The 25,088-nt window shown below is 36.5% G+C and overlaps 1 protein-coding gene across 2 annotated transcripts in view; it reads right to left on the bottom strand.

The window, feature by feature from the left end:
* Nucleotides 1-4,439: 4,439 nt before the first annotated feature.
* STS (steroid sulfatase) overlaps nucleotides 4,440-25,088 on the bottom strand; it is a 123,224-nt gene continuing 102,575 nt past the window's right edge. Inside the window, exon 11 of one of the 2 annotated variants that reach the window (XM_088160179.1) lies at nucleotides 4,440-6,672. In XM_088160179.1, coding sequence (XP_088016305.1) covers nucleotides 6,659-6,672 — 14 coding nt within the window. In that variant the 3' untranslated portion in view covers nucleotides 4,440-6,658. Of the gene's footprint in view, nucleotides 24,683-25,088 lie in introns of both variants that reach the window. The other variant, XM_088160178.1, reaches the window with a different exon arrangement.

The following is a 25,088-nucleotide window of genomic DNA, read 5'->3' as shown; positions in this document are numbered from 1 at the left end:
GCTTTTTTAGAGTCTCTCCATTTGAGCTGAGTTGTTAAGGATCTCTCCTATTGCTGTCAGTCAGACAGATGATAGAGGAACAAGCATCATAATCCTACTTTCTGCTGTATTGTTCCCTTTTTGAATGGACAAAGGGAAGTGAGCTCATGCACTCTTTGTAATGTCTCAGATTGGTTGTTCTTCCTCAGAAGTGTATTTAAAAAAAATAAAAATTTTTCAAACCAGAGAGAAACTGGCTTCTTTGGATGACACAACTTTTATGTACAATCTCCAAAAAGGAGGATTATATTGTGAGGATTGAATTCCTTTGTCTGTGCTTCTTAAGCACTGAAAATTATCAGCACATTCCTATGTAGGCACAGGCAGTTCTCCATTAACTTTAACCTCCGTTTTCGGAGGTCTAATATCAGAGCTTTGGTAAAACATGCTAATTTTCAAATATGGCCATTCAGGAAGCTATTGCTGGCTTGCTGGCTTTCTGGGTTTTTTGGGGTTTTTTTTATAACATGGGATGATAATTTAATCCTTTTAACTGCATGCTTTGTGATGATACTTACCTTTAACATCTGGACACCTGATATTGCTGTTCTGCATAGCTATTTGTGAAAGACAAAGTGGGTCAATCACTGCAGTGAAAACAGTGCTCACCTGACCAGACACCTCTGATTAAACCTGATGATTAAGAAGATCTTCTTAACAGAATAATAGATATTACAATTAGATAATCTCTAGTGTCCTCCTAAAACCTGTATGAGATCTCAATGTCTTCCTTTTCAAACAGAATTTTAGAGTAAAACCAACATAATTTAGAAACAGAAGTAATTCATAGTCTTAGTTTATATTGTGCCTACTACAAACAAGCTGATATTCTAGTTATCTCATTTAATACGTATACAAAATTGAAAGTTTTTATTTAAATGACTGTGTAATTATATTGCAATCAAATGTACAAATAAATCTTTAAACATTGCACAAAACCTCTTTTAACTGATCATTTTTGTAAGTGTTCACTGAAATCTGTGGAAGTTTAGTCTCCAGTTAAAAAGCCCCTTGTGCTTGATCAATATACCCAGTGACACAGCACTGTAGAGGGATAAACCAGATCACAGTATGTTTTGATGCTTTTAAACTATATTGTAAAATCTGTCTATTAACTGTTATGTCATCACAGACTAATGTGGAGAGCCTCTACTCATAAATGAAAATGTCCAGTGGTTGTTCATATTTATTTTGAAAAGTCACAAGGATTTTCAGCTGAGCACTAAAAGTAAAATATTAACTGCATTTAGAAGCTTGTGTTTTGAAAGCACATTGTGTATTAATATTTAATTTCTAATATAACAGTTCTACAATCTGTATTTATATAAAGCAGTAAGAGGTTACAGGACAATAAAGAACTATGATATGTTTTTAATAAAGACTATTTTTACACATGAAGTTGTGGGCCCACTTAAGGGATCACAATGCACATAGATTTTTATGCCTACAAAAGATGGACAGTGTTTTGTTTAAAACTATATATATATGTAGACCTAAATTCCTGAAAGTGTGTTTATACATTTCTGAGTTATATTTCACCACAATAATTTGCACCAAAAAGTAAAGAGAAAAATAAAGGTTTTATTCTCAGGGAAGAAAAAGTCAATAAACAGAATAAAGGATGGTTCAATGGGCAACTAAAATTGTTTCTGATATTAATTTAATTATTGTACCCCTGAATGTTGCAATTGCCTTGGGCAGAATTTTTCTCTTGCCTTCAATATTCCTTATATTTACTAATGAAATATAGGATATACCAATTACATGAGCTAAACTATTTATCAAATTCCATTTATTACATAAAAATTTGTTTTGCTTTGTTAATTTTAATGTTAATTTCCTTAACCAATTTAACTCTGTGATATCAAAGCATTTAAAGGATCATGTGTGAATTTATTGTTTGAATATAATTTCTTAAGGGTCCCACATACTTTCCTCTCAAATAACATAATGCATTTTTTGCAGCTAAAATCCTAGTTTACATAATTTCTGCAAGTTATGTATTTGCAACCACTCAAAAATTATAAAAATTATAAAAATTGAAAAAATAATCTAAAATTTACTTTTCAAATTTGCAAAACTCACAGCTCTTGATATGCCCTTTAGACTCTCTCTCAACAGTAACATTTTCCAAAATTATGGGGGAGAGTACAAAAGGAAGCATCAGTATATATTTTATTTCCTGAAATAGCTGACCTGTGAGTTGGCATTCAGATTATTGACACCTACAATTAGGTGTTTGCATGGGGATATTTCCTTTTTGTTTGTTTGTTTGTTTGTTTGTTTGGGTTTTTTAATCTAAAAGATGTCTGTATATTGAAAGAAACATGTTTGATGGGAAAGGATAGATTTAGATAATTGTTTTCTGTTTGAAAAATTGTCAGAGGAAATCTCAAGATAATTTACAAGTAGCAGAGAGAGTTGATGAGCTTCTGAGTATTTTTCTGGGTCTGTGTTCATAAACATCTAGAAAAGCTGCAATTTTTTGCCCACAGTGTCAGACAAAGAAAATGTCATGGTAAATTAAAGTGACTAAAGTATGACTGACATGTGAGATGATTCCAGGTCTAGCTAAAATCTGACTTGTCTCTTCTATCCATTGCAAAAGTAAGAGGTTGGATGATGAAATTTCATTCTTTCTTCTACACCCGCAGTGGAGATGAGATCATCTGTAGTGGATGATTCACCTCCCAGCTACAAAAAATTCTGACTCTTAAGAGCCTTTTTTATATCCGAGTGATCCGATCAGGAAATCACCTATCTAGAGGCCATCCTGACACCATTCTGTAGTGAACCCCGCTCTGGGTGGCCACAAAAAAGAGGACACTGGCTGACCTTCTTTTTTGTCAGCTGAAATTTGGACACATTGATCTTGCTGAACTACAGAGAGCACCTTGCCCTCCTGGGTCACTGTCATCATCATGAATCTCAAACATGATGTAGGCTGGGGTTGGAACACATGCCAAGCGTCAGCCTCATGCCCTGAAACTGGAAAAAACCCATCAGACTGTAGTTAATACTACATTTTTTTAACAAGTAAGAGTAATTTCACAGGCTATAGTATTCTCTGTGTGTTTCTAAGCTCTCTCATTATACATCTACAAAGAATCCTTGAAAATGAGCTCTACAGTAAATGTGTATGAAGTTTCAATGTATCATTTTTTTGTCCATAGGGTATGGTTTGCTGGATTTTTGTTGGCTTTTCTAGCAGGGATTTTAGAAATTATTCGGAGATTACAAAGCAACATAAAGACCTGCTTTGAAAGATAAGATATACTTCTGACTATGATTTGTATGAACTAATCTATATTGGTTCTTTGGGAAAAAAACATCAACTGAAGCCTATATTCCATTGCATACATTAGCAATGACTACTTAATAATCTTATAACCTTTTCTAATTAACAGAGTAAATTCTAAAATGAATACAAATTGAATGTATCCAAGGGTAAAATATATTCAGCTATGGAATGTGCCCTTACGTTTGCTGAAATATCTGTGAAGTAACTGGTGTGTCACAGAAATAATCTGTTCCATTTCTTTTTCATTCACTTTTAGTCAAGAAGAAAAGAAGTGCCAGCAGCTGGCACTTTGCAAGTAGCAATCTTATATTTCATCATAGGCACGGACAGGAAAATTGCATTATTGCTGCTGCTGTTGCTATTGCAGCTGTTGCTATTTACTATGTGCTACAGTTCTTTCTTCCAACTATGTGACCGATGAGAAGTAGAAGAGAAATCTAAAGGGCAATTTTAAATCTAACATCCTAAAGTCATAAGATGCAATGTACCAATGGACCCATAGGATGAATGATGCTTATGAAAAACATGCTACATATAAATTGTCACTGTATGGAAATTCTGCTTTGCGTGTTTCAACCAACAATTTGTTCCATAAAACCCAGCGTGCAGGAACTATTATCATAAAAAGAGGTACAAATGCCCACAGATTAGGACATGGTAAAATGAAGAAAAATACCTATAGTTATTTCCTACCAAGAATCAAATTGGTATAGTTACATGAACAAGAAGCAAGAACTATGAAGAGACTGAATCTAGTTGTAGCAAAAGTTTAACAGTGTTGGTATTCAAGAAAGGAAAAAACTTTATGTGCAGTCCTTTAGAAGCACCTGACTCTCTCTCGTTGCACTGTCTACAGGAATCCAAAAGGTGCATTAAACATCCAGCTTTAATTATACTTTCTTATCCAGGAACCAAACAGAATTCCTAGAGTGATACCGTACTTCACCTGGAACCTATTTCAGCACTCTCAGCTCTGTAATAGAAGTATATATTTTTTTTCATTTGTGGAAGAACAGCTCAAATTCGAGGACACATCTGCAGAACCAGAATTATTATTTTACTGCAGTAATTACGTAGAGAAAACAGGAAACATGAAACATATAAGAATAAAATTCAGAACTATTTTTTATTTATACTTCCCATAACAAAAACTCTAAAATATCCACTTAAGACAATTGTATCAATTCCATGTTATACCAAACAAGATAGGTAGCAAGAGGGATAAATCTGGGATTAATAATAATGGGTAAATATTTGTCTCTTAAATGTACATTTCTGTGTATAAGAATATATGTGTAGGACATAGAGACTTCTTTCAGTGATACCCAGTGACAGAGCTAGTTGCAGCAGGCACAAAGTGAAACACAGGAGGTTCCCTTTGTGCATCAGGAAACATCTTTTTATTCCTGTGAGTGTCACTGAGCATTGGCACAGATTGTCCAGGGAGATTATGGACTCTCCATCCTTGGAGATATTCAAATACCACAATACCTGGTTCTTAGCAGCTGGCTGTAGGTGGCTTGGCCTAATCAGGGGGTTGGACCAGAAGAACTCTGGAGGTCCCTTCCCACCTCAACTGTTCTGTGGTTCTGTGATGACATCATTAAATCATATATGATTTTTTTAAAAAACTAAACTATGACTTAATGAAGTTGTCTGTTTAATTAAGAAAAGTAACTTCTAAAGTAATGCCATAAAGCGAAATTATGAGTCCTTTGCAGTTGAGTAAATTTAGCCCAGAGACATTTTATAGGTGTTAATCTGTGTGGCTGAACATACTTATTAAACGTGTAGAGTCTCTTTCACACATCCCCAAAGTCATTTAGATGCTAAAGTTCCATGGACTGAAATTGATGAAATTGATTAAATTGAAATTATCTGACTTCTAAGTGGCTAAAACTCTCCAAGGTATTTGATCCTCTCTCTTCAATGGAAAAACATATCAAACAGGAGACTTCCACCACTTCATAGTTTTCTTGGTACAGCTCTTCTTGAGCTGTATGACTGATATTGTGCTCTGTAAAATTACCAAAATTAAAACTGATTTTTCATAGAGTTTTCTCTTCTTACTACCTATCCAAAATTTATACAAATATTACCAAAAGAATGATTCAAAATTGAAGTGCTGCAGTCAATGTATATACAGTTTTACATTTATACTTTCCTTCAAATGAGGTAAGTCCATTATAATTTTCTGAGTGCTGTAAACATAAAACCAGAGCTGCTATACCAGAAAACATATTATATTAGCACAGAAACCAAGGAAGATTAGTGAGAGGTGAGAGCTAAAAATGTAAACCAACAAATTATTGATTTTTTTACTGCATCTATCTTCAAAAGGCCACTGGATTCTGGGACTCTTTTGGTGTCTTGTAAAGATTATATGGTGTGGGCTATTGTGTTATCATGATTAGAAGAGCAATTCTATGCAGACCAATATGAATAATTATTGAAAAATTAATAACAAAGTATTTAATCAGTTCTTTTAAAGTCACATATTTGCAGTCAATATTCATTTATCAGAAGTTTTCCTTGAGTTTTGATTGCAAGTTAGCATACTCCATCTCACCATCCAGTTTGGCAATATGGGATATATCTACCATAATTAGAGGAGTTTCTTCACATCAAGGTTATTTGAGTTATGTATATCTATTATAAGATTCAGTATTAATTTGCTATGTGAAGTAAGCAAGGAGACAAAGGTTTGAAAGACATAGAAAAACTATCAGACATCTCATAATCTGAGTCTTGTAATTTGCAATTCAAGCACAAGTTCAAAAATCATATTCATTGCAGATGAGTGCTTCCTTGACTGAAAAAAAACCAGCAGCAATGAAAAAGAAACAACCCCCTAATACACATACCCCCAGGAAAACCCACATTTTGTACACAGGGTAGAATGTCCTCAGGAGGGAAATTGAAATATGTTAGATTTTATTTGCAATACAAACCTCATTTTTTTGTCCTTTTTTTAGTAACACGGTGATTGGCAGACTTGAAGCCACCATAATATGAATGCAGCCATTCACTACAGCCATCACTAACTTCTGATGTCAGCCCACTTCCTTCTCAGCCAAAACTATGTCAGCCAACATCACATGGCACTTTTTTTTTTTAATTCATTCCAACAAATCTTCTCTATTAGAAAAATCCAAATTTTTTATGTGGAGATCCTTAGAAGAGTTTCTTGTAAAAAAACCAACAGATTTTTGTAGTGAGAAGAAAACATGGCAATGCAGGAAAATCATGTCTCTGCAGTGAATTCTGGTTATCTCCATAGAGGCCATAGGATCCATTGGAATTCTGAGCTGCAACATGTCAGGCAACTCCTCCTGTTCAGCAAACAGACGACACAGGTGTTTAAATTGGACAAAAGTATTGGAAGCACTAGCAATATCCAAGCATTCTGTTTCAGCACACCCTCCCATCTGCAGTCTGCCATCCATTTCAAGGCTACCATTCAAGAGTCTGGGCTTTTAAACACTTCTCATTTTGCTCTGATTTTATGCAAAAACTTGCTCCAGTAGTTGTTGTGCACTCGGTTGTCTAGTAGGGCAGCGACAAACCATACAACTGAAAGATTAATCTCCATGCCTCCATCTATTTGAAAGTTTCTTAATATTCTGTATATGTTTCATCCTCTTTACTTGCTGCTTTCTCAATTTGTCATGCAAATGCATCCTTCCTACTGAGATCAAACTTAAAATAAAATTTGCATTCCATGGGTAATGGCCTTCTCTCAGACACCTTAGAAATAATTCTTCTCTGTCTGGCATCTTTTATCAGAAAATCCAGTTTATCTCTATGTTAGGGTTAGCAGCAGGGCAATTATAACTGTCACAACACAGTCATCCTAGTGCAATAATGCACCCCACTGAAATAAGAAACAATTAGTAATTAAAGTTCCCCTTCACCCACATTCCATTCCACCTTGTCTTTTTGGAGAAAGGGGAGTTAAACACAAGCCTGAACTGCTGTACAGGGCTCCTGACCCACCAGTGCCTGGGTTGCTCCCTTACTTACTTTCATCTTCTTTGGGGATTAAACTAAAGCTGGCATTTTAAACTCTTATGTTTCAGAAAGAATTTTGGGGAGTCTTCCTTAGCAAGTAGTTTTTCTTTATTCCCTCCTGGTTATATTTATTTATTCCCTCCTGGTTATAATTCCTACTCCTCCTGTCCTCACTTTCATACTTTGATTAACTTGATGGATATCCCTTCAAACATACTATCAAAGTTTTATAAAGCAATACAAACATCCCCTGGAATATATGCCAGGCCGTTTAGTATAACATGACACTTAAATTCTCGGGGTGTGACTACAAGAAATAACACCATTTGGCTATCTCCTGCTGACCTGCTTGCTCCTTGTGATGGGAAAACGCCAACCTCCTCTACTTTAAAACTTTGCCAGTGAGAAATATTTTGATCTCTCTCCAGTCTGTAGGCGACACATAGTCAATTAAAGGCCTCTTGCAAAGTATTCCTCCTCCACTGTGGAGGTGGCAGACAGGCATGGACATGGAGAGGGTCAGAGGTATCAGCTGATACCTTTCACAAACATTTGGTAGGGCAAACCAGAAAAATCCCATCAACTTCTCCTCCCCCTTCCTCCCTCCCATCCCTCTGCTCTGTCACACAGAGTCTGTCTTGAAACATGTGAGGGATGGGTGAACAGAGAAACTTTGTGAAGGGGAGGACCCAGGAGATTCCTGGAGCTGCCTAAAAGGGTGGCAGAAAGAGAGTAAAGCCCCCAACCCTTGCCCCTAAGTACTGCTGAGGCATGTGTCCAAAAGTGGCCTACTCCTGGGGAGTAAAGAAAAGAATCACAGGGGAAGGGTGTGATGGTTTGAAGGACTAGAAATCACACGACTGAAGATTGACTTTTGGGCTTAAAAAGCAGCCTTGCCTCCAATTACTAATTACCAAAGTGACAGAGCTGGCAAGTCCGGTTGTCCCAGGTTGAACAGGGCTGGGGGTTATTCTATTAAAAGAAAAACAACAAACCAACCAAAAAACCAACAAAACCCCAAGCCCTAATCTACAACTTTATCTTATTTATCTGTTTTGTTTTCTGTGTTGAAAAATCGCTCATTTTGGGGAAACCCTGGCACTGGGGTTGACAGTTTCAGGGCTCCTACTGCTTCATTTATAAGGGAAGTCTGTGCATCATGCTTGAACTAAAAGGGGAAAAAAAAAGTGTCATGTCATGATGACTTGATTGATGGCAAACAAGCATTTAGTGAGAGGAGGCAGGAGAATCAGAGCTCTTGCAACACAACACAGAAGATTAATTCTAAGTATATTAGTATTGATGTGGGCAGAAGATTACACTTAATAAACTGTTTTAAACAGTATCAACAACCAAAAAATGTGGATGCAAGGAACTCAGACAAACTGATAAACAATGGAATTTCAGATGTTCTTTAAAAGATCACATGTATCATAGTAAAGCAGAATAGTTACGAGTTTAATTTGGAAATTAATCTCCATTGATTCAGTGTTATTCAGTATTATTTCAGTATTATTTCAGTATTATTTCAGTACTATCTTGTTATTCAAGGCAAGGATAAAACCACCAGAAACACAGGAAAACACTAGAGTCCCTTCTTTCTCATCATTAGGAGTCAGTACTATATCTGATTAAGTCCTCCAGCATGAGGAATGCAGTTGCTCCCTATCTCGGAGCTCTTATGTGAGAGGCCTTTGCACACCCTATAAATTCAAGGATATGAATGTGGTAAAAGTACTACATATGATAGAGACTAATTCCTCAGCCACATGGTTTTTCTCTGTTTTTGTAATCTGCTTCAAGAATCTGTGTTATCTAACACTGAGCTGAATGGGAGCTAACAGTGCTCTGGCAATAACAGAGCACCCTACTGAAACCCTGACTGGAACAATAACGAGTTTTGAACACTGAAATAATGCATGCTCCAAAGCCTTTTTAAAAAGAACAGACTTCACAGTGGCAGAAGGCAGGGAATACTCACAAATATTTTATATAATAAATATCACAAAAGAAGTCACCTTTTAGTTTAGACAAAATTTTGTATTCTTCAGAAAAGAAAAATCTAAACTGGCTGAAAAATGTCTTTTTAAGCAATGTTGAACTACAGCAGAATTTTATATTTTATAGCAAAACATAAGTACCTAACTCTCAGAGTTAAATCACAGACAGCTGGGAGCACTTGGTAATTGTAAAATGAACCTCTTCTAGTTTTGAGTTGATACACAGACTCGTATCTCTGATTGTAGGAATCAGACATACATTCTTCCTTTTACCTTCCAATAATGCTTTCAGGGCATGCACAAGACAATTAACCCATAGAAAACACATGAAATATTTTCCACAAATGAAAGATAGTGCATCTTCGTCAAAATTTAAAGTTTTCATTAAAAAAATGTTCATGTTTTTCTCAAAAAACACAAAAAGCGAAAATAGTCCAAATTTTCATGATCTTAAAAAAATTCTAAACAAATAAATAAATAGAGGAAGAACACAAAAGGAGGAAAGAAAAAGCAATAGATTAAGAAAAATAATTTTATCAAAAAAGTTAATAGTTGAAATAAAATCTAATTTCATTTCTTTCATCTGGGATTCCTCTCCAATTACACAACCAAAAGTTTCATAATAAAAACAAAATGCCCCATTTCACATGAATATTCTTCTTCACTACAGATAGCTCTTTGAAAACATTGTGATTGCTGGGAACTGTTTGCTACCATGACTGCATATTGCACAGTTTGAATCTAAACTAATGTGATAAATATTTGAAAAATAATTTAAAATGTATATTCTATAGCTAGCAATCATGACTTTTTAAGTACTAAATGACATCACAAAGCTTTCCATCACCTCCTGCAGCTTCGGCCTTTCACAGGAAAATGTTTTGCTGCTACTTTTTAAACTACCATGCTTTTCCATGAAGACCTGCTTACATTAGGAATACATTAATGCACCGATTCCTACATGACATGTATTCTTATTTGATGTTGTATTTTGTTTATGATATTCCAAAGAACTCTTCATATGGTGTGACAATGGTATGCCCTTTACCATTCTTACATCTTGAAGATTTATTAGAATCACTTTTACCCATTGAAGATGTGGCAAAATGAAAAACAAATTGCCAATGTCACCTGTTCTGGCATATTTCAGGAAGCAATTTAACAGCTACTGTGAAAATTATCATAAAGGTTAACAGGGTGAAGACCATAACAATTATTTTAATGGAGTTTTAGAAATTCCAGTTTCATTCTTTCCTATTTTTTTCCAAAGAGTATTCTGAAGGTTTATAAAGGAAACTTAATTATGTGCATGCTTGTGCATGAAGAGACTTTGTGCATCAGTATTCCAGACCTGAAAACACAACCAAGAAGACCTCTTTGCTAATATGTTAGTTGTTGGTGTGCCTTTAGGGCAAAATAGTTACATTATTTAATCTGGGAGCCATGGCAACATAGAGGTGCAAGATCAAGTAGAGATTGAGTTCAAAGGATCAGGTTGTCAAGCAACATCTTAAATGAACTCAGGTCTGGCATGGATCTCCAGATATATCTATGCAAGTTAAATCAAGGCTTTTTAACTGTCAGTATTATTTAATCTTACTCATACAAGGACATTGAGAAAAAGCTGAGGACAGACAATGTAGTTAAACATGTAGCAACATACAATGGCTTCAGTACCTGCTTTCAAAGGCCTCCTAAAAATAAATTAGTTTAAATAAATTAGATAATTCTTTTTGCATGGAAGGATCTAGAATATTTCATCCAAAATGTTTAGTCTTTAATGACTACCATTGAATGCATTAATCATTTATATTAATCATTTACCCTTGAGGGATAAGAAGCCTACGTAGCCAGGGAAACCATGTAGTACAAGTCTATTTACAAAAAGTGACATTCAGAGGACTGATCAAAATTTTCAGTTTAGTTTTTAGGGCTGAGATATTAGTCTCTTCTCTACTTTGATGAAAGGAGTACCTTAGCTGATACTACTGCTTTGTTTCTCAGGTGCATTTGTTATTTTGTTCTGGTGTTTTGATCATAGCTTCAACTCCTTTTTTGCCCCACCATCAACATTTCAGCTGGTAGATCTTCTCCTCACTCAGCTTGTGGGCAGCCTCTCCAGCCATGCCTGTGCCATCCCTTCCCCTGCACTGTCCTTTGCTGCCTCCAGCTCAGCTGCCACTCTAACGCCAGGGCAGCGAAAGACTTAAAAGTCATTAGTGTCACTACAGAGCTGTAAGTTTAGCAGGACTTCCCCTGATTAAAGAATTGTTGAATAAAAGGGTGAGGCGAGGCAAGGAGAGTAGAGAAGACTTTACATGAAATTAAATTGTCTAAGGGTGTTTTATAAGAGGTATCCACCAATTAAGGGAACTTAGCTGCAGGTTCACTTATTTGCATTGGTGTATCTTCTAAAGTAGTGGCTAAACTTTTTCCTAAACCTCATTCCCCCACTTCATTGAATTTTCATCCAGAATATGTTGTGTTAATCATTTCTTAAAGCTAGCAGCAGTGTTTATCTCTTCTTTAGAAAATTCTGCTTCTCTTTGATGATGAAAATGAACAAAATTGCAAATAAAGAGTATGTAAACTTGATGGACAGAAATAGAAAAAAGCTACAGCAAACATTTCTGTGAAACAGAAATTCAACTTTCTGCTGAAATCAGGTTACTGACTTCTTAACTATTTGATGCACATTTATTCTAATTAATTTCAATTATGTCAAACTAAATGTAAATTAATATTGAAACACAGATAAAGAAACTTGGTCTTCTGTGATCACTAGGCTTGATTTTCATTGAAGGTGATTAGTAAAAGTTGTAGACAGTCCACTAAAAATTGCATATTATCTCTAAATAATCAGTTACATTGGGTAGGCTTCAAATTATGATACTCCTTAAATAGATTAATATGCTTTGAATTTTCTAATTAATGTTGACAAGTACATGCCACTTTTGTTAAGGCAATTAATAATGCATAAGATTGGAGACTCTTCTGCTTCAACTCTGAACTTTTCTTTTTTCACTATTTTATGTTCCAGAAAGATTGACACACAAAAATCTTTAGAAATATCTTTCTTTCTTTGGTTTTTTATTTATTTTTTTAATTTTATTTTTTATTATTATTTTTTGTTTGTCTGGGGTTTTTTTTTGTTTTTGGTTTTGAAGGGTTCATTGCTAATTTCTCTATTGTGCTGTATGAATTATGAATTGCTAGAAACAGAAACAAGCAATCAGGATCACAGCCCATTAAGACAGTTATTTGTCCAGAGGAAATCATCACCCTTTGGATGTATTGTTTCTTGGATATATTTTATCTTGCTGCATTGTCTGAGGAAGTCAGTGCCAATAATTCATTAAAAAATGCAAGGAAATGTATGCTTATAGTATTCATGCAGGAAGGGTAAGAGAAGTGTGTGAGTCTGAGTCTGATATTTTGCTAATGTCAAATGACTTCAGTTTTGAATATGTCTGTACTTAATACTTTGGTGCAGCTAATGTAGACAGAATGAGATTTTTTTAATAAGCTTACCCAGCTGCTGGTTTGCAGTTTAACCTTGTAAGCACAAAACTGAACAAGGATTAATTTATGATTATAAGTGATGTTAGTCCTTTGGAAGCTACATTTTAAGAGGCTTTCGAGTTTTATTTAGTAGTAGCAATTTGGTATTATATTTGACGTTATTTGACAGCACTTAGGATCATGATGTTACATTGTAAAGGAAGTTGGTAAAGCAGAGTTACAGTGAGGAAGAGAAATGAGAATGCACCATTATTATCTTAGTGATTCATACCAAAACTTACATGTCCCTAAGCACAAATGGGATTTAAACAGAATTAGAAACTTGTATATATTACATTTTCAGTTTGGGATCATAGCATCTATTCCAGCAAATCTGAATTAGTTTCTATTAATGTCATTCATTAAATAAAAACCAAATAAACAAACAAAAGCAACCAAACAAACAAACTCCCCAAACAAAGAAACCAACAACCCTGCAAACAAACAAAAAAACCCAACCCCCCCAAAACAACCCAAAAACCAAAAACAAAACAATCAAAAAAACCCCCCAAAAACCCCCAAGAAACAAAAAATCCAAACAAAACTTAGATACCTGTTCAAACACAAAATATTTAAAATGTAGGTGAAGTAAAGAATAATTTCTTCATCACTAGAGACAGTCACCATGTTTCTTAAATTAATTTGTCATATCTGCCCCAACATTTATTTTGTCTAAGTATTTGGTAACATTATATTATTGTAACATTGACCAAAATAGTCTGGTGAAATCACATTTAAGTATTTATTTCATTTTATTCGGGGAGTAAGAATAGACTTACCATATAAGCTGCTGGCAATGCTGGAGGATATCCCTTGCCCCAGATCAACAACTTCAAAACCACTACTTCTGGATTGCTTCTTCCTCTACAACTAGCTTTGAAAATTTCTCTTTCAGCAGAAATGCAGGGGGAAATCTATGTCTTTAATTTTATTGTTTATGGTTAACACAAATATGACATACCTCTGTCAACCTTCAAAGTAACTTTTGCATTAAATTTATGTACGAAAAGTAGGCATTTAGAGGGAAATCCTCCACCAATTACGGGGCTTCATAGCTGTCCAAATTAAACAGATCTTTTTATAGGATCACAGAATCTTTTGTTTTGAAGGGGACCTTAAAGACCTCCAGTTCCAAACCTCCTGCCATAGGCAGGGACACTTTCCACTTGACAAGGTTGCTCAAAGCCCTATCAACCTGGCATTGAACACTTTCAGGGCTGAGGCATCAACTTCTCTGAGCAACCTGTTCCAGTGTCTCACCATCTTCACAGTAAAGAACTTTAATATTTAATCTAAATCATCTCACTTTTAGTTTAAAGCCATTGCCCCTTTTCCCATCACTACATGCCCTGGTAAGAGGTCCCTCTCCAGTTTTCTTTTAACACCCCTTAGAGACAAGAAGGCTGCACAAAGGTCTGCATAGAGCATTCTTCTGGGTCAATAGCACCAAATCTCACTCTCTGTCTTCACAGGAGATCTACTCCAGCCCTTTTATCATCTTTGTGACCCTTCTCTGAACCCATCCCAACATGTCCATATCCTGCTTATGCTGGAGCCCCAGAGCTGGACTCAGCACTGCAGGTGAGATGTCACTAGAGAAGGGCAGTGGGGAAGATCCCAGTACCTTGCCCTGCTGCTCACACTGCTTTGGAGGCAGCCCAGGACAGGGTTTGTTTTCTGGGCTGCAAGTGCACATTGATCAGTCATGTTGAGCTTCTTGTCAACCAATCCATTTTCCACCTGTATTTGTGCTTGAGATTGCCCCAACCCACTTGGTCTTGTTGAACTTCATAAGGTTTTCTCCTCTCAAGCCTGTCCAGGTCCCTCTGGATGGCACCCCTTGCCTCTGGCATGTTGACCCCACCTGACAGCTTGCTCTTCTTTGGCAGACCTGATGAGAGTGCACTCAATCCCAGGCCTGGACTCATGATGCCAACAAAGATGCTAAAAGGAGCTGGTCTGAACACTGGGCCCTAAGGAACACCACTCATCCCTGGTCTCCACCTGGACATTGAGTCATTAACCACAAGCCTCTGAGTGTAACCATCCAGCCAATCTCTTGTCTGCCAAATGATCCATCTATCAAATCCTCATCTCTCCAGCATGGAGACCAGGATGTTGTGGGGACTGTGTCAAATGTTTTGCACAAGCCCAGGTAGATGACATCAGTCACTACTCCCTCAACCACCAATGATGTAACCCTGTCCTAGATGACCACCAAACTTGTCAGACAGGATTTGCTCTTAGTGAAGATGTCAGCTGTCACCAATCACCTCCTTATTTTCCATGTGCCTTAGCAAGTTTCCAGGAGGATCTGCTCCATGCACTTTCTAGGCACAAAGGTGAGACTGGGTGACCTGTAGTTCCCTGTGTCTTCCTTTTTATCCTTTTTTAAAATGGGGGTTATGTTCCCCATTTCCCCATTTCCAATCAGTGGAAACTTCACCAGATTGCCACAACTTCTCAAATACACTTCCAAGTGTACATGAATATACAATATACATCCAAGTATAAGCAGAGCTGGTGTGCATTTTTTTTTATATCTTTCTGTGGTTACTTGAAAAATTCATATATTTTATACTTAAATCCATTTTTTCTGTGTGCTGGTTTATTGGATGTCCTTTCAACAGCATTTTATATCTGTGGAGTCATAAGGCAGTGTAACAATAGCTAATGCCGGGCTTAGGTAATTTCTATCTCCATGTGTAAAATGCTTCTTTCACCTCTTATTTAAATACTTTTGTCCTCTGTTTTAACAATGGATTTAGTGTTGCTTCTTTTGACCCATGTAAAAAGGTACATTTTGTAGCTGGATAGTAGTTGACCATCAATGCCTTTGGATTTATCCTCTCAGAATGCTTTTCATTGTTCTGTTAGTTTTTTATTCCTTTTTATCCAGTACATTCTACATCATGATCTTTAGGGTAAACAGTATCCTAGTAACAGAAGTAATTGGCTGTAGAGCTCAGAAAAAAATATTAACTTTCATTGCATTTTCAAAAAAAGCAAGGCTGGAGGCAAGCTTACAAATATCTGATGGACATTTCCTAAAATTATGGAATGGGAAAGTTGGGAACACCTGGCAATTAAAACATGCAAAATGTTTTTGGTTTAGAATAAAGATATTGATAGTATAAGAAAAATATTATACATTACTTAATCTCTCTTCAGTGGTCTCAATCAGCAAAATTCCTGAACACAGTGGAAATTGCAAACCTTGTTTAAATGCCCTGAAGAACTAGGATCTTTCTCCTTGTGTTCTTACAAGGTATGTGTTTGTCATGTGATAATACAGAATACTCGGAAATAAAATCCATTAAGGTTCTGCAACCAGTTTTATACCTAATATAATGCAGCATAAACATTTTTAACTTAAGAAAAAAATCTGTAAAAAATGCCTAGCAGATGGAGCCCTAAAATATTTTTTCATACATAATTCAGTGCAGTTTATATGTTTGCTTGGCTCCAAAGTATTTCTGAAGATACAAGAAGATGGAAAATGTGTCATATGCATATAACAATGTAAATGTTTTAACACTTAAACATCCACTATAATAGAGGTTGAAAGCTGTCTTTTAAAAGTCATAACATTTTTTCCCTAAGTTCATCAGTATTCTTCAATTCAAGTCCTTTCAAAACAATTATAAATGATGTTAAAAGAAAATATAAAGTGGAAAAGATCTTAAGTTACTGTTAGTAAAACTCTATTCTAATTGAAACATCTCATCACAGTAAAATAATTAAAATAGCATAATATGGTCTTAAAAACAAATTGCCTGACCATATAATGATGACACTTTTTTAAAATGCTTCCAAGAAGATATTTCTTCTCTTACTTGCAGAGCATGTAGAGGCAAGAACTGAAGATCCATGCAAATAAAGCCAAGGAAACAAGAAAGTAAACAGAGATATTTATCCTTTATAAAAAAAGAAAAAAAAAGTGCTTTCAGTGAAAAATAGGCATTTGCTTGCAAATTCTGGCTATGATGATCCATTAAAAATATCATACGTGCCTCCTCACTTAAAAAATATTTCAACGATTCCAGGAGAAAGAAGTAGGATTCTACTCCCTAAAAACAGGTGCCATGGGATTTTATTAAATGTTTAGACTGTTTAATGTTTAAATGTTTAAGCTGTTTAAATTGTATTTTATGCCTTTTTTTTTCTTTTAGCTAAGGAAAAAAAAAGAAAAAGAAAAAAGAAAAAAAAAACAAGATAGCATTATTAGACATGACTAACAGAATCTCACCCAGCCACACAAGCTAGGATTGACCCACCTCCTTTTTGTCTGTCCTGGGTAGAAATGAAGACAAACTCAGGTATATATATCTTCATCATCTAACTTAAATAAATCTCAGACCTAGAACTATATTTCTACCTATGTTGGTCTCCAAATTCTTCTGCAGGCAGGGAATACATCCTCCCTATGTCATCTAAATACTTTGATCCTACTTTCAGAGCACTACTGGCAGTGTGAAAATGAGGTCCTTTCTGCCCAAGCACAGCATTTCTAAGCCTGGGATCAAAGAAGACAGACAATACTTTCAAGCCTTCCATCCCTGACATTTTTTTAGATGGGACATGGAGTTAAAACAAAGCATTCCTAAGCATCTGGCTGGGTGTAAAAAGAGGGTGGGCAAGGAGAAGTACTCTGTACTTTCTGCCTTTTTAGTATGAGCTTTGCCTCTCTGAAGCAAAGACTTCTACCCTCACCGAGTCAGACAGTGAGTAACGGAGACAGAAAGTGACTTCATGGCCAAAAGGTACATCCCTCTCTGCTCCAGAGGCAATATGTGTACCTCATGTGATTAAAAACACTTAATCAGTCTTGAAGTTTCATAGTAAAGCTGTCATCACAGCCCAGGTGAGTGTCCTTACCACTAGGGAATTTTACCCTCTTCTAAGTTCTCTGGATTTAAAATTTTTTACCATGCAGTGTCACAGTTTCAATCAGATGATGAAAAGCTTTTTTTTTTTATTCATTCCCAGCCTGTACATCTTGATTTCTACATTTCCCAAAGTGGGTCTGGAGAGAAAAAGGAAAAACACAGGAGACAGCCGAAACCAACTATAGGTTTAATATGTAAAGATGGAGATGCTCTACATAGCCCAGTACTGAGTGCTTAAAAATGGAGTGTCAGCAGCATTCATGTTGTATACATTACTGCAGCTGCTGGAGCTCTAGCATTCATTATTGTCATTAATCCAGAAAGGTCAGAGTGCTTAGCTGCTGGGGTTGGTCTTTTGTGGCTGAATTTTCTTGAAAGATAATCAGAGGGTTGTGGTTCCGTAGCATAAACCTTAGCATCAGAGAGGATTTCCATTTATTTTTGGTAAACATCATAAAGGAGAAGGACAGGGTACGAGACAACTTGTTTTGCAGAATAATATACTTTTTAAAAGCCTGGTCTGTAATTGCACATCGCTGAATGACTGTTTCTCATGGGTACCAGACAGGGAAGTGTTAGAATCTCCTCTACTAAGAATCTCCCTGAAGTTTAAACAGTCATCAGGAGAGTGGCATTAATCACTTACTTCCCAACACATTGCATATGACAATGCAAGGCTGGCAGTTGCAAATCAATCAGCACATTTCCCTAAATTTCTGTATTTAATCTGCTTGGCAGGAGGAGTTATAACATAAAATATAACAATAAGGAAAAAAATGAAAAAAAAATTCTCATAGTACAAACTTCAAGTATTCTTTTTATCAGTAGCAGCACAGGCAAACTATTCTTAAAGTTTGAGGATGTTTTTTCATTACTTTGTTTTTCATTTGTGAGCAAGGAAGAGCATATTAAACCAAAGTTATTCTCTTGCAGCCCAACTTGAGTCCATAAGGCTTTTGAGATGCTTTGTATCTAATCTTTTGTAATAAATATTGCTACCCAAAGCAACTTTATATCAAATTCTCTTAAAGTAAGTGTCACAATGAACAGCTCTGCCTTATAATTTAAACTGTTTGACAGTATTTTTCACATGAATCAGGTACAATAAAATATTATCTGCATAAAAAGGCTTTATTATTGGATAACAGTAGAATAAAAAGTGGAGGGCTTTTATAACTGAGCTAAACCCCACATGCCAAATTTTTTATCTTCATATATAGCTTTATTTTCCAAAGAAGGTACCTGCAACACCATTTTCTAATAGATAACAGTAACATTAATCTACATAAAGAACCTATCATGATTTATATTAAAGGAATGTTTTTTAGGCATTCAGGAGATGCTGCATAAGCATCACAAAGCCTATAATTCACATCTCCCAAGTCCAGAAATGTTTCATAACCTTGACAGTGCAATTAGAGATGCACAGATAATCAAGCCAGTCTTTATCTCACTAACTAGTATAGCACAAACTCCAGGGGGAGTCTGGAATTCAGCATCTTCCATATGTATAAGAAACCATCAGTTGCTGTTTCTTATGTTGGCACAATCTCATTGTTCTCAGTACCAAACTCACAGGTTAAAGTTAATTCTGGAGGAGTCTTAAGAAAAATTTGCAATATCCTTTGTTTACCGTACATGTGAAGTTTTAGGCCAATTCTTATTAGTTTTGATGTAAATAAAAGCTACCAATAAGAGCATGGAAAAGCCATATGATTTGCCAGGGTGTTTCCTGGATTCTGAATTATTTACAATTTTAGCAGCCTGTAAACTGGGAGTCCCTAGAGCCTGGCTCAGGTCTTCTGGTCCTCCAGCAAAAAAAGTGTGAGACTGTTGCTACCATAGAGTGTCAGACTAAGATCTGTCATCTCATGTAGGATGACTCAGGAGCAGTCTGCTTGGTATAAGTATTCAGAGCAAGGGGTCCTGCATTCTGTGGGTTCCAAACTAATTTCCACCTGACATCCTGACATAAAAGGACCCTGTTGCAGAACACAAGACAGCCCAGCTGGCCAAAGAGCGGATCCCATTCCTCTTGGTCACCTGCAGTCTCTGACAGACCCATAGGGACCAGCAGTTTGACAGAATCACTGAATATTCTCAGTTGGAAGGGGCCCAGAAGGATTACCAAGTCCAACTCTTAAATGAATGGCCCCTGTGGGGATTGAACCCCTAAGCCTGGTCTTATTAGTACTGCTCTCTTAACCAACTGAGCTAATCTCAGATCTCTGTCCTCAGACTGGAGATAACATCCAGACACTGTTTGCTTCCTGGTGGTTGCCAGTGCAGAGCTTTGCCTAAGCCCTTCCTCCTGCCCACGTGTCTGGCCACACAGCTTGTAGTGTATATGGGCAGGGTAGCTGCCTCTTGCTCCTTACTGCACACTTAGAATGCTGCACAGGCAATGCCAGAGGAAAGGGAAATGGCAGAGAAGATGAAAAGATCTATTTTAAGCACAGAACTATTATGTTCTGATGTAAGTAAAAACTATTTTAGTAATGTATGTCAAAAACATAAATTAAACAATTTTTAATAAACATATTTTAACATATATTTTTTGTAGCTCTGCATGCCTTTTTCTTCTTTCATTTTCCATTTTTTCCTATATCAAGTGATATCTTAAGTGAATTTTTTTACATTGTCCACATATCTGAATACCCAGATCTCACATTATTACAATGGAAAATAAATGATTGCTGGCAAGTGATGATTCTCACTGAGCTGTGATGTATATGGACCAGATTCTCTTAGTTCTTTGCAAACTTTCAGTTGGATTTAAGTGAGCTGACACCTCTCTCCAAAGCTCCTATTTCCCTTGTTTTTTTTTACTTTTGATTTTTCTGACCACAATTGGAGGCAAGTCAGAACATCTCTATTTATTATTAAGAGCGGAGAACCTGTGACATCCAGTCCCTGAGGGAAAAACATTTATTATTCCATGTAGTTTCCTGATTGCTAAAAAAGAGAATAAATATAATTATAAAAATGTGAGTTATAGCTTTCTCTGAATCCCAGGACTATATCTTTCTTAGCCATCTATTCTCTCTCCTCCAGATCACAATCCCACATGCACTAAACTACACACAGAATCCACCTGCAAACCTCATCTCATACCCCCTCATATAGGGGGATCTTCTACATCCTAGTTTTCCAGCTTTTAAATTGCATCTTCTATAGGAAGGTACTAGAGAGTTCAGCTTTACCAGCTTACCACTTACAGCATTTTCTGTTATTTCAGTATTCCCAGCAGTTAGAGAAATACTGTTTTCCTTTTCTGAATGTAGCAGAGGAACTGAGAAATCGGTTAAATTACTTGCTCTGGGCTGTACAGGGACTGTCACAAATTAGGATATGATACTGTTAAATAATACTGTAGGGGAATGCACTACCCTCTGAAACTGAACTCCCAGTTTAAACTGACATCCTACAAGGAGGCACCATGTTACAAGAGCAGTGCTCATTAAATGATAGATTGAAAGTCATTTTCCAAGTATCAGAGCAGCGCATTCTCCTTGAGCCTTCCTTGTTAGTAAGTTGTGAATCACGTATATCCCATCAATAACCTGTTGTTAAAAACAAAAATTTTTCTTGTTAGATCAGGCAGTACCATTACACAAATGTTATATTGTCCTTCACATTTTATTTTGCAGATAAAGAAGAGTACTTTAATTACCTTGATCTGACATGCCATCTCCAGAACAGAAGGCATAGTACTGAAAGATATAATACATTTGCAATACAGGGAAGGTTTATTTTAGGTAAAATGATATGGTATTAACATGGAGTATGAAAAATACTGCCCTGTTCTTCACAGAATTTTTCTTGAAGGAACAATTACAAGAATAGATTTCAGATTTTACTGCTTATGTCAAAGCATTAAATGTTGTACTAAATTATATTTTGGAAAATATGAAGTTTGTGCCACAAACAAGATATATTTTATATTATTTGGAGCATCTCAGGTATGTTTTAATTACTTATACTTTATAATGCAAAGTTAATTCTTGTTGGATTTTAAATAAGCAGGAGACTAGCAGAGTCAAGGAACCCTAAAAGTCAAATTTTATGACAAAGACTACTTTTCATTTTCTGATTGATTAGGGCAAAATAGCCACTACAATCAATATGACAAGGAGAAGGACGGAGTGGCAAAGAAATAGATGGAAAGGTATTTCAGGGATGTGGATGTTTTAAGAAAGGAGATTAGAAAGATGGCATCAAAAGCCAAGGAGGCTATGAAAAAAGTCATATCCTTTTTCAAGAAGAAATCAGAGCAGTGGAAAAGTCATCATTTTCGATACTTTGATCAAGCAGCACAGAACAACTGTTGTGCCTAGCAGAACAAAGAATTCTTGCACCTGCAAAAAAGAAAGAAAAAGAAATAATAGCAACACAGCATCTTCCTGATAAAAAATGTCGATGTGGGTGTCCTTGAGAATATAAATTGAGATCTCTGTAAAGGTCACAGACCAGAAACTGTGGAAACAAAGTAGATCTAATTCCACCAAACTCCTTGCCTGAGTTAACATTGAACACACCACATATTTTTTTCCTATTTTCTTCAGGAGTACATGCTTGAAAAGCTTTTGTGTAAGCTGGGGCAGAGCTGTGGGAGTTGGAAAGAGCATCCCTCCACACCGTGGTGTTCCAGCACTCTGGCCACAGCCTGGGCTGCCCTTTGGCTGCAAGGGGGGACATGCTGGCACCAGTGCTATGCCCCAAGGGGTTCTAGGGCCACATAGTGAGGACCAAAAATTTGGGATGTATGGATCCTGCCATGACATTGAAAGGCAGTCACTCTCATGAAAGAGTATTTGTATTCAAATGAGAAGCATTTTTCTTCCTAAGGTTACGTAGTACATTCAGTGATAAATACTGGTCACGGGGCTTTGCCTCCTACAGAGAGTTTGCTGAGGACATAATTAAGATCATGAACACAAGGTGAAACATCAAAAATAGGACTTCAAGGAAAAAGTACATTTCCTAGGAGAGGCTTCTGGGTATTGTGGAGAATGACATTTTGAATGAAACTGCAATGGAAAAAAATAGGTTTTACAGACAGAGAAATACACCATCTATCACAATATATTTTTAAAGGAAAGGCTTCAATAGCTCATAAGAACTGGGTCACAACCTTAATGCTGGCTGACTGAAGCTACTGCATTACTATCATCACAGATCACTTTTGCCCCAAACAGGTTTTAATGCATTGTAATGTGGGAATTAACTGCTGCTTTCTGATAAGGAGCAAGTCACCTTCTATTATCAGGCATCAAATCATTTCAGTATTTTGCTGATATCTTCTTTTCGTCTGCAATATGCCAAAGAAAATAGTTTGCCTGTAGAGTGGAAAGAAAATGTGCCTGAATAAGACTGAGATAAAAATGGATACAAAAATTAGCCCTCGAGGACAGTAGATTTCCCAAGACCTTGCTAAGAACTCAGAGACAGTTATATTTGGCTTTAAGTACTCAAGCCCAAGCTTATTTTCAGAAAATGATAAATACTATTCAGAGAGCTTAAAAGATGGCAAAGATATTTAAAGGAAGACCAGATTTTAGTTATTTGTGATTACTTCCATCAATGGAAGAATAGGTATGATAAATAAGTGAAAGACAAATTTGTAGTATTATGTGAATTTGGAACTCAAATATCATGTATGGACCAAATCTTTTATTTCATCAATTGGAATATGATCATAAGGGTGTGCCTATATCAGGGATTGAAGGATTTATGGGTTATGAATTCAGCTTGCACATATATATATGTATGGAGACTTATGGTACATACTCAAGCACACAGCTGAGTGCACTTGAAGTGGTGCACCTTTTGAAACAAAGGTTGCTGCCATGCAATAGGACAGCAGGGATCCTGGGGAGCATCATTTTAATATATGGACACAAGGTCTTCCACTACCATAGCTCTGTGCATTTTTATGGCACATTTAAACTTAGATGGTTGGCAGTCTGTCATTTTTTATATATTTGTCATGGTTGTTGATAGAGATCTGTTGCAAGTCTGCTCTTAACCTATCTATCAGTTACCAAATGACTGTCACAGGAGGACGTCTCCACTATTGTCTCTCTGTTTTCAATTACTCAGTGCTACGTCCTACTAATGGATAACACTTAGTAAAAAGGACAGGAAAGTGTGCAATAAGTAGTTGTGATTGACAGAACCAAAAGGTAAATTCTTTGCTGTGTAAGAAAAAAGCTCAAGCTGAAGGTCTAGAAAATTATTCCCCATAGAAAATGCCTACAAGTCTACCCACGTGTAGATGAGGATTGCAACATGTCCTTCATGCTGTGTGATAAGAGAAGGTGTGTCTTGCCTTCCCTCTCTTGGCACGTTTTCTTGACTGAAATTCTCTTCTACTGCAATATGTATTTGAAGACTGGTCCTCCTCCAAAAAAACAGAACTTGAAGGCTTGTACCTCAAGTTCAGGTCAGACACCCACACTCTGCTGGTCCAGTTTCTGAAAGGGAATTGCAGCTTGTTTATCCCATATGCACCTACAGTGAACTCCCTCCTGACTCATAGTCACAATAGCAAGACTGAAAGGGAGATGAGCAGCAGAGCTGGAGCCATGGCTTCCAGAGAAGGTTGTTCCATGACAGCTGGTTAGGAACAGCATGCAGGGATCTGGTGTGGTTGTCTACTGCTTGGTGTACGGCCCTGAGGATTTCATAGAAACGGCTCTCAGTTTCTGGAGTCAGTGGGACTTTCTCTTCAGGGTCTCTGGACAGATCGAAGAGCAGTGGAGGATCATGTCGTGTAATGAATCCTCCATGGCAGAAGCAAACGTGAGAATCATAGCAGCCATTGGAGTCCTCAGGACTGAAGTTTGGAGTGAAGAAGAAGACTTTCCAGACAGATTCACCTGCAATTTACAGCCACAAAACAACTTGTGATAAAGTGATAAAATGACAAAATGGAAATCCCCTGGTCTTAGGAAATCCCACCAACATGGGAAATCAGTCTTTTGGCAAAAAAACAGTACAGACACTCTGTAATAGAAACTGCAGTATACTGAAAGACTAAAACATGATGGAGCAAAGCAAAAATAACAAAACATGGTGATTTCCATGCTACACGTATTTATGAAACAACTATGATAATTTCGTTCCCTTGGAAGAATCCTGATTAATTAATCATAGAATAGTTTAAATAACATTGTGTTTTACATGAACAGTGCTAAGAAGATTTGCAGAAATATATACTAAGTCTTCTTCAAGGCTCATTAAAATGTATTTTTCCCTCTTGACCATATTTACCCACTGCTGGGC

This window comes from Sturnus vulgaris, chromosome 2 (assembly GCF_052056855.1).
Source record: "Sturnus vulgaris isolate bStuVul1 chromosome 2, bStuVul1.hap1, whole genome shotgun sequence".
Classification (NCBI taxonomy): Eukaryota; Metazoa; Chordata; class Aves; order Passeriformes; family Sturnidae; genus Sturnus; species Sturnus vulgaris.
Note: the sequence above shows the minus strand (reverse complement) of the source record. Positions and strands in the feature narration are given on the sequence as shown.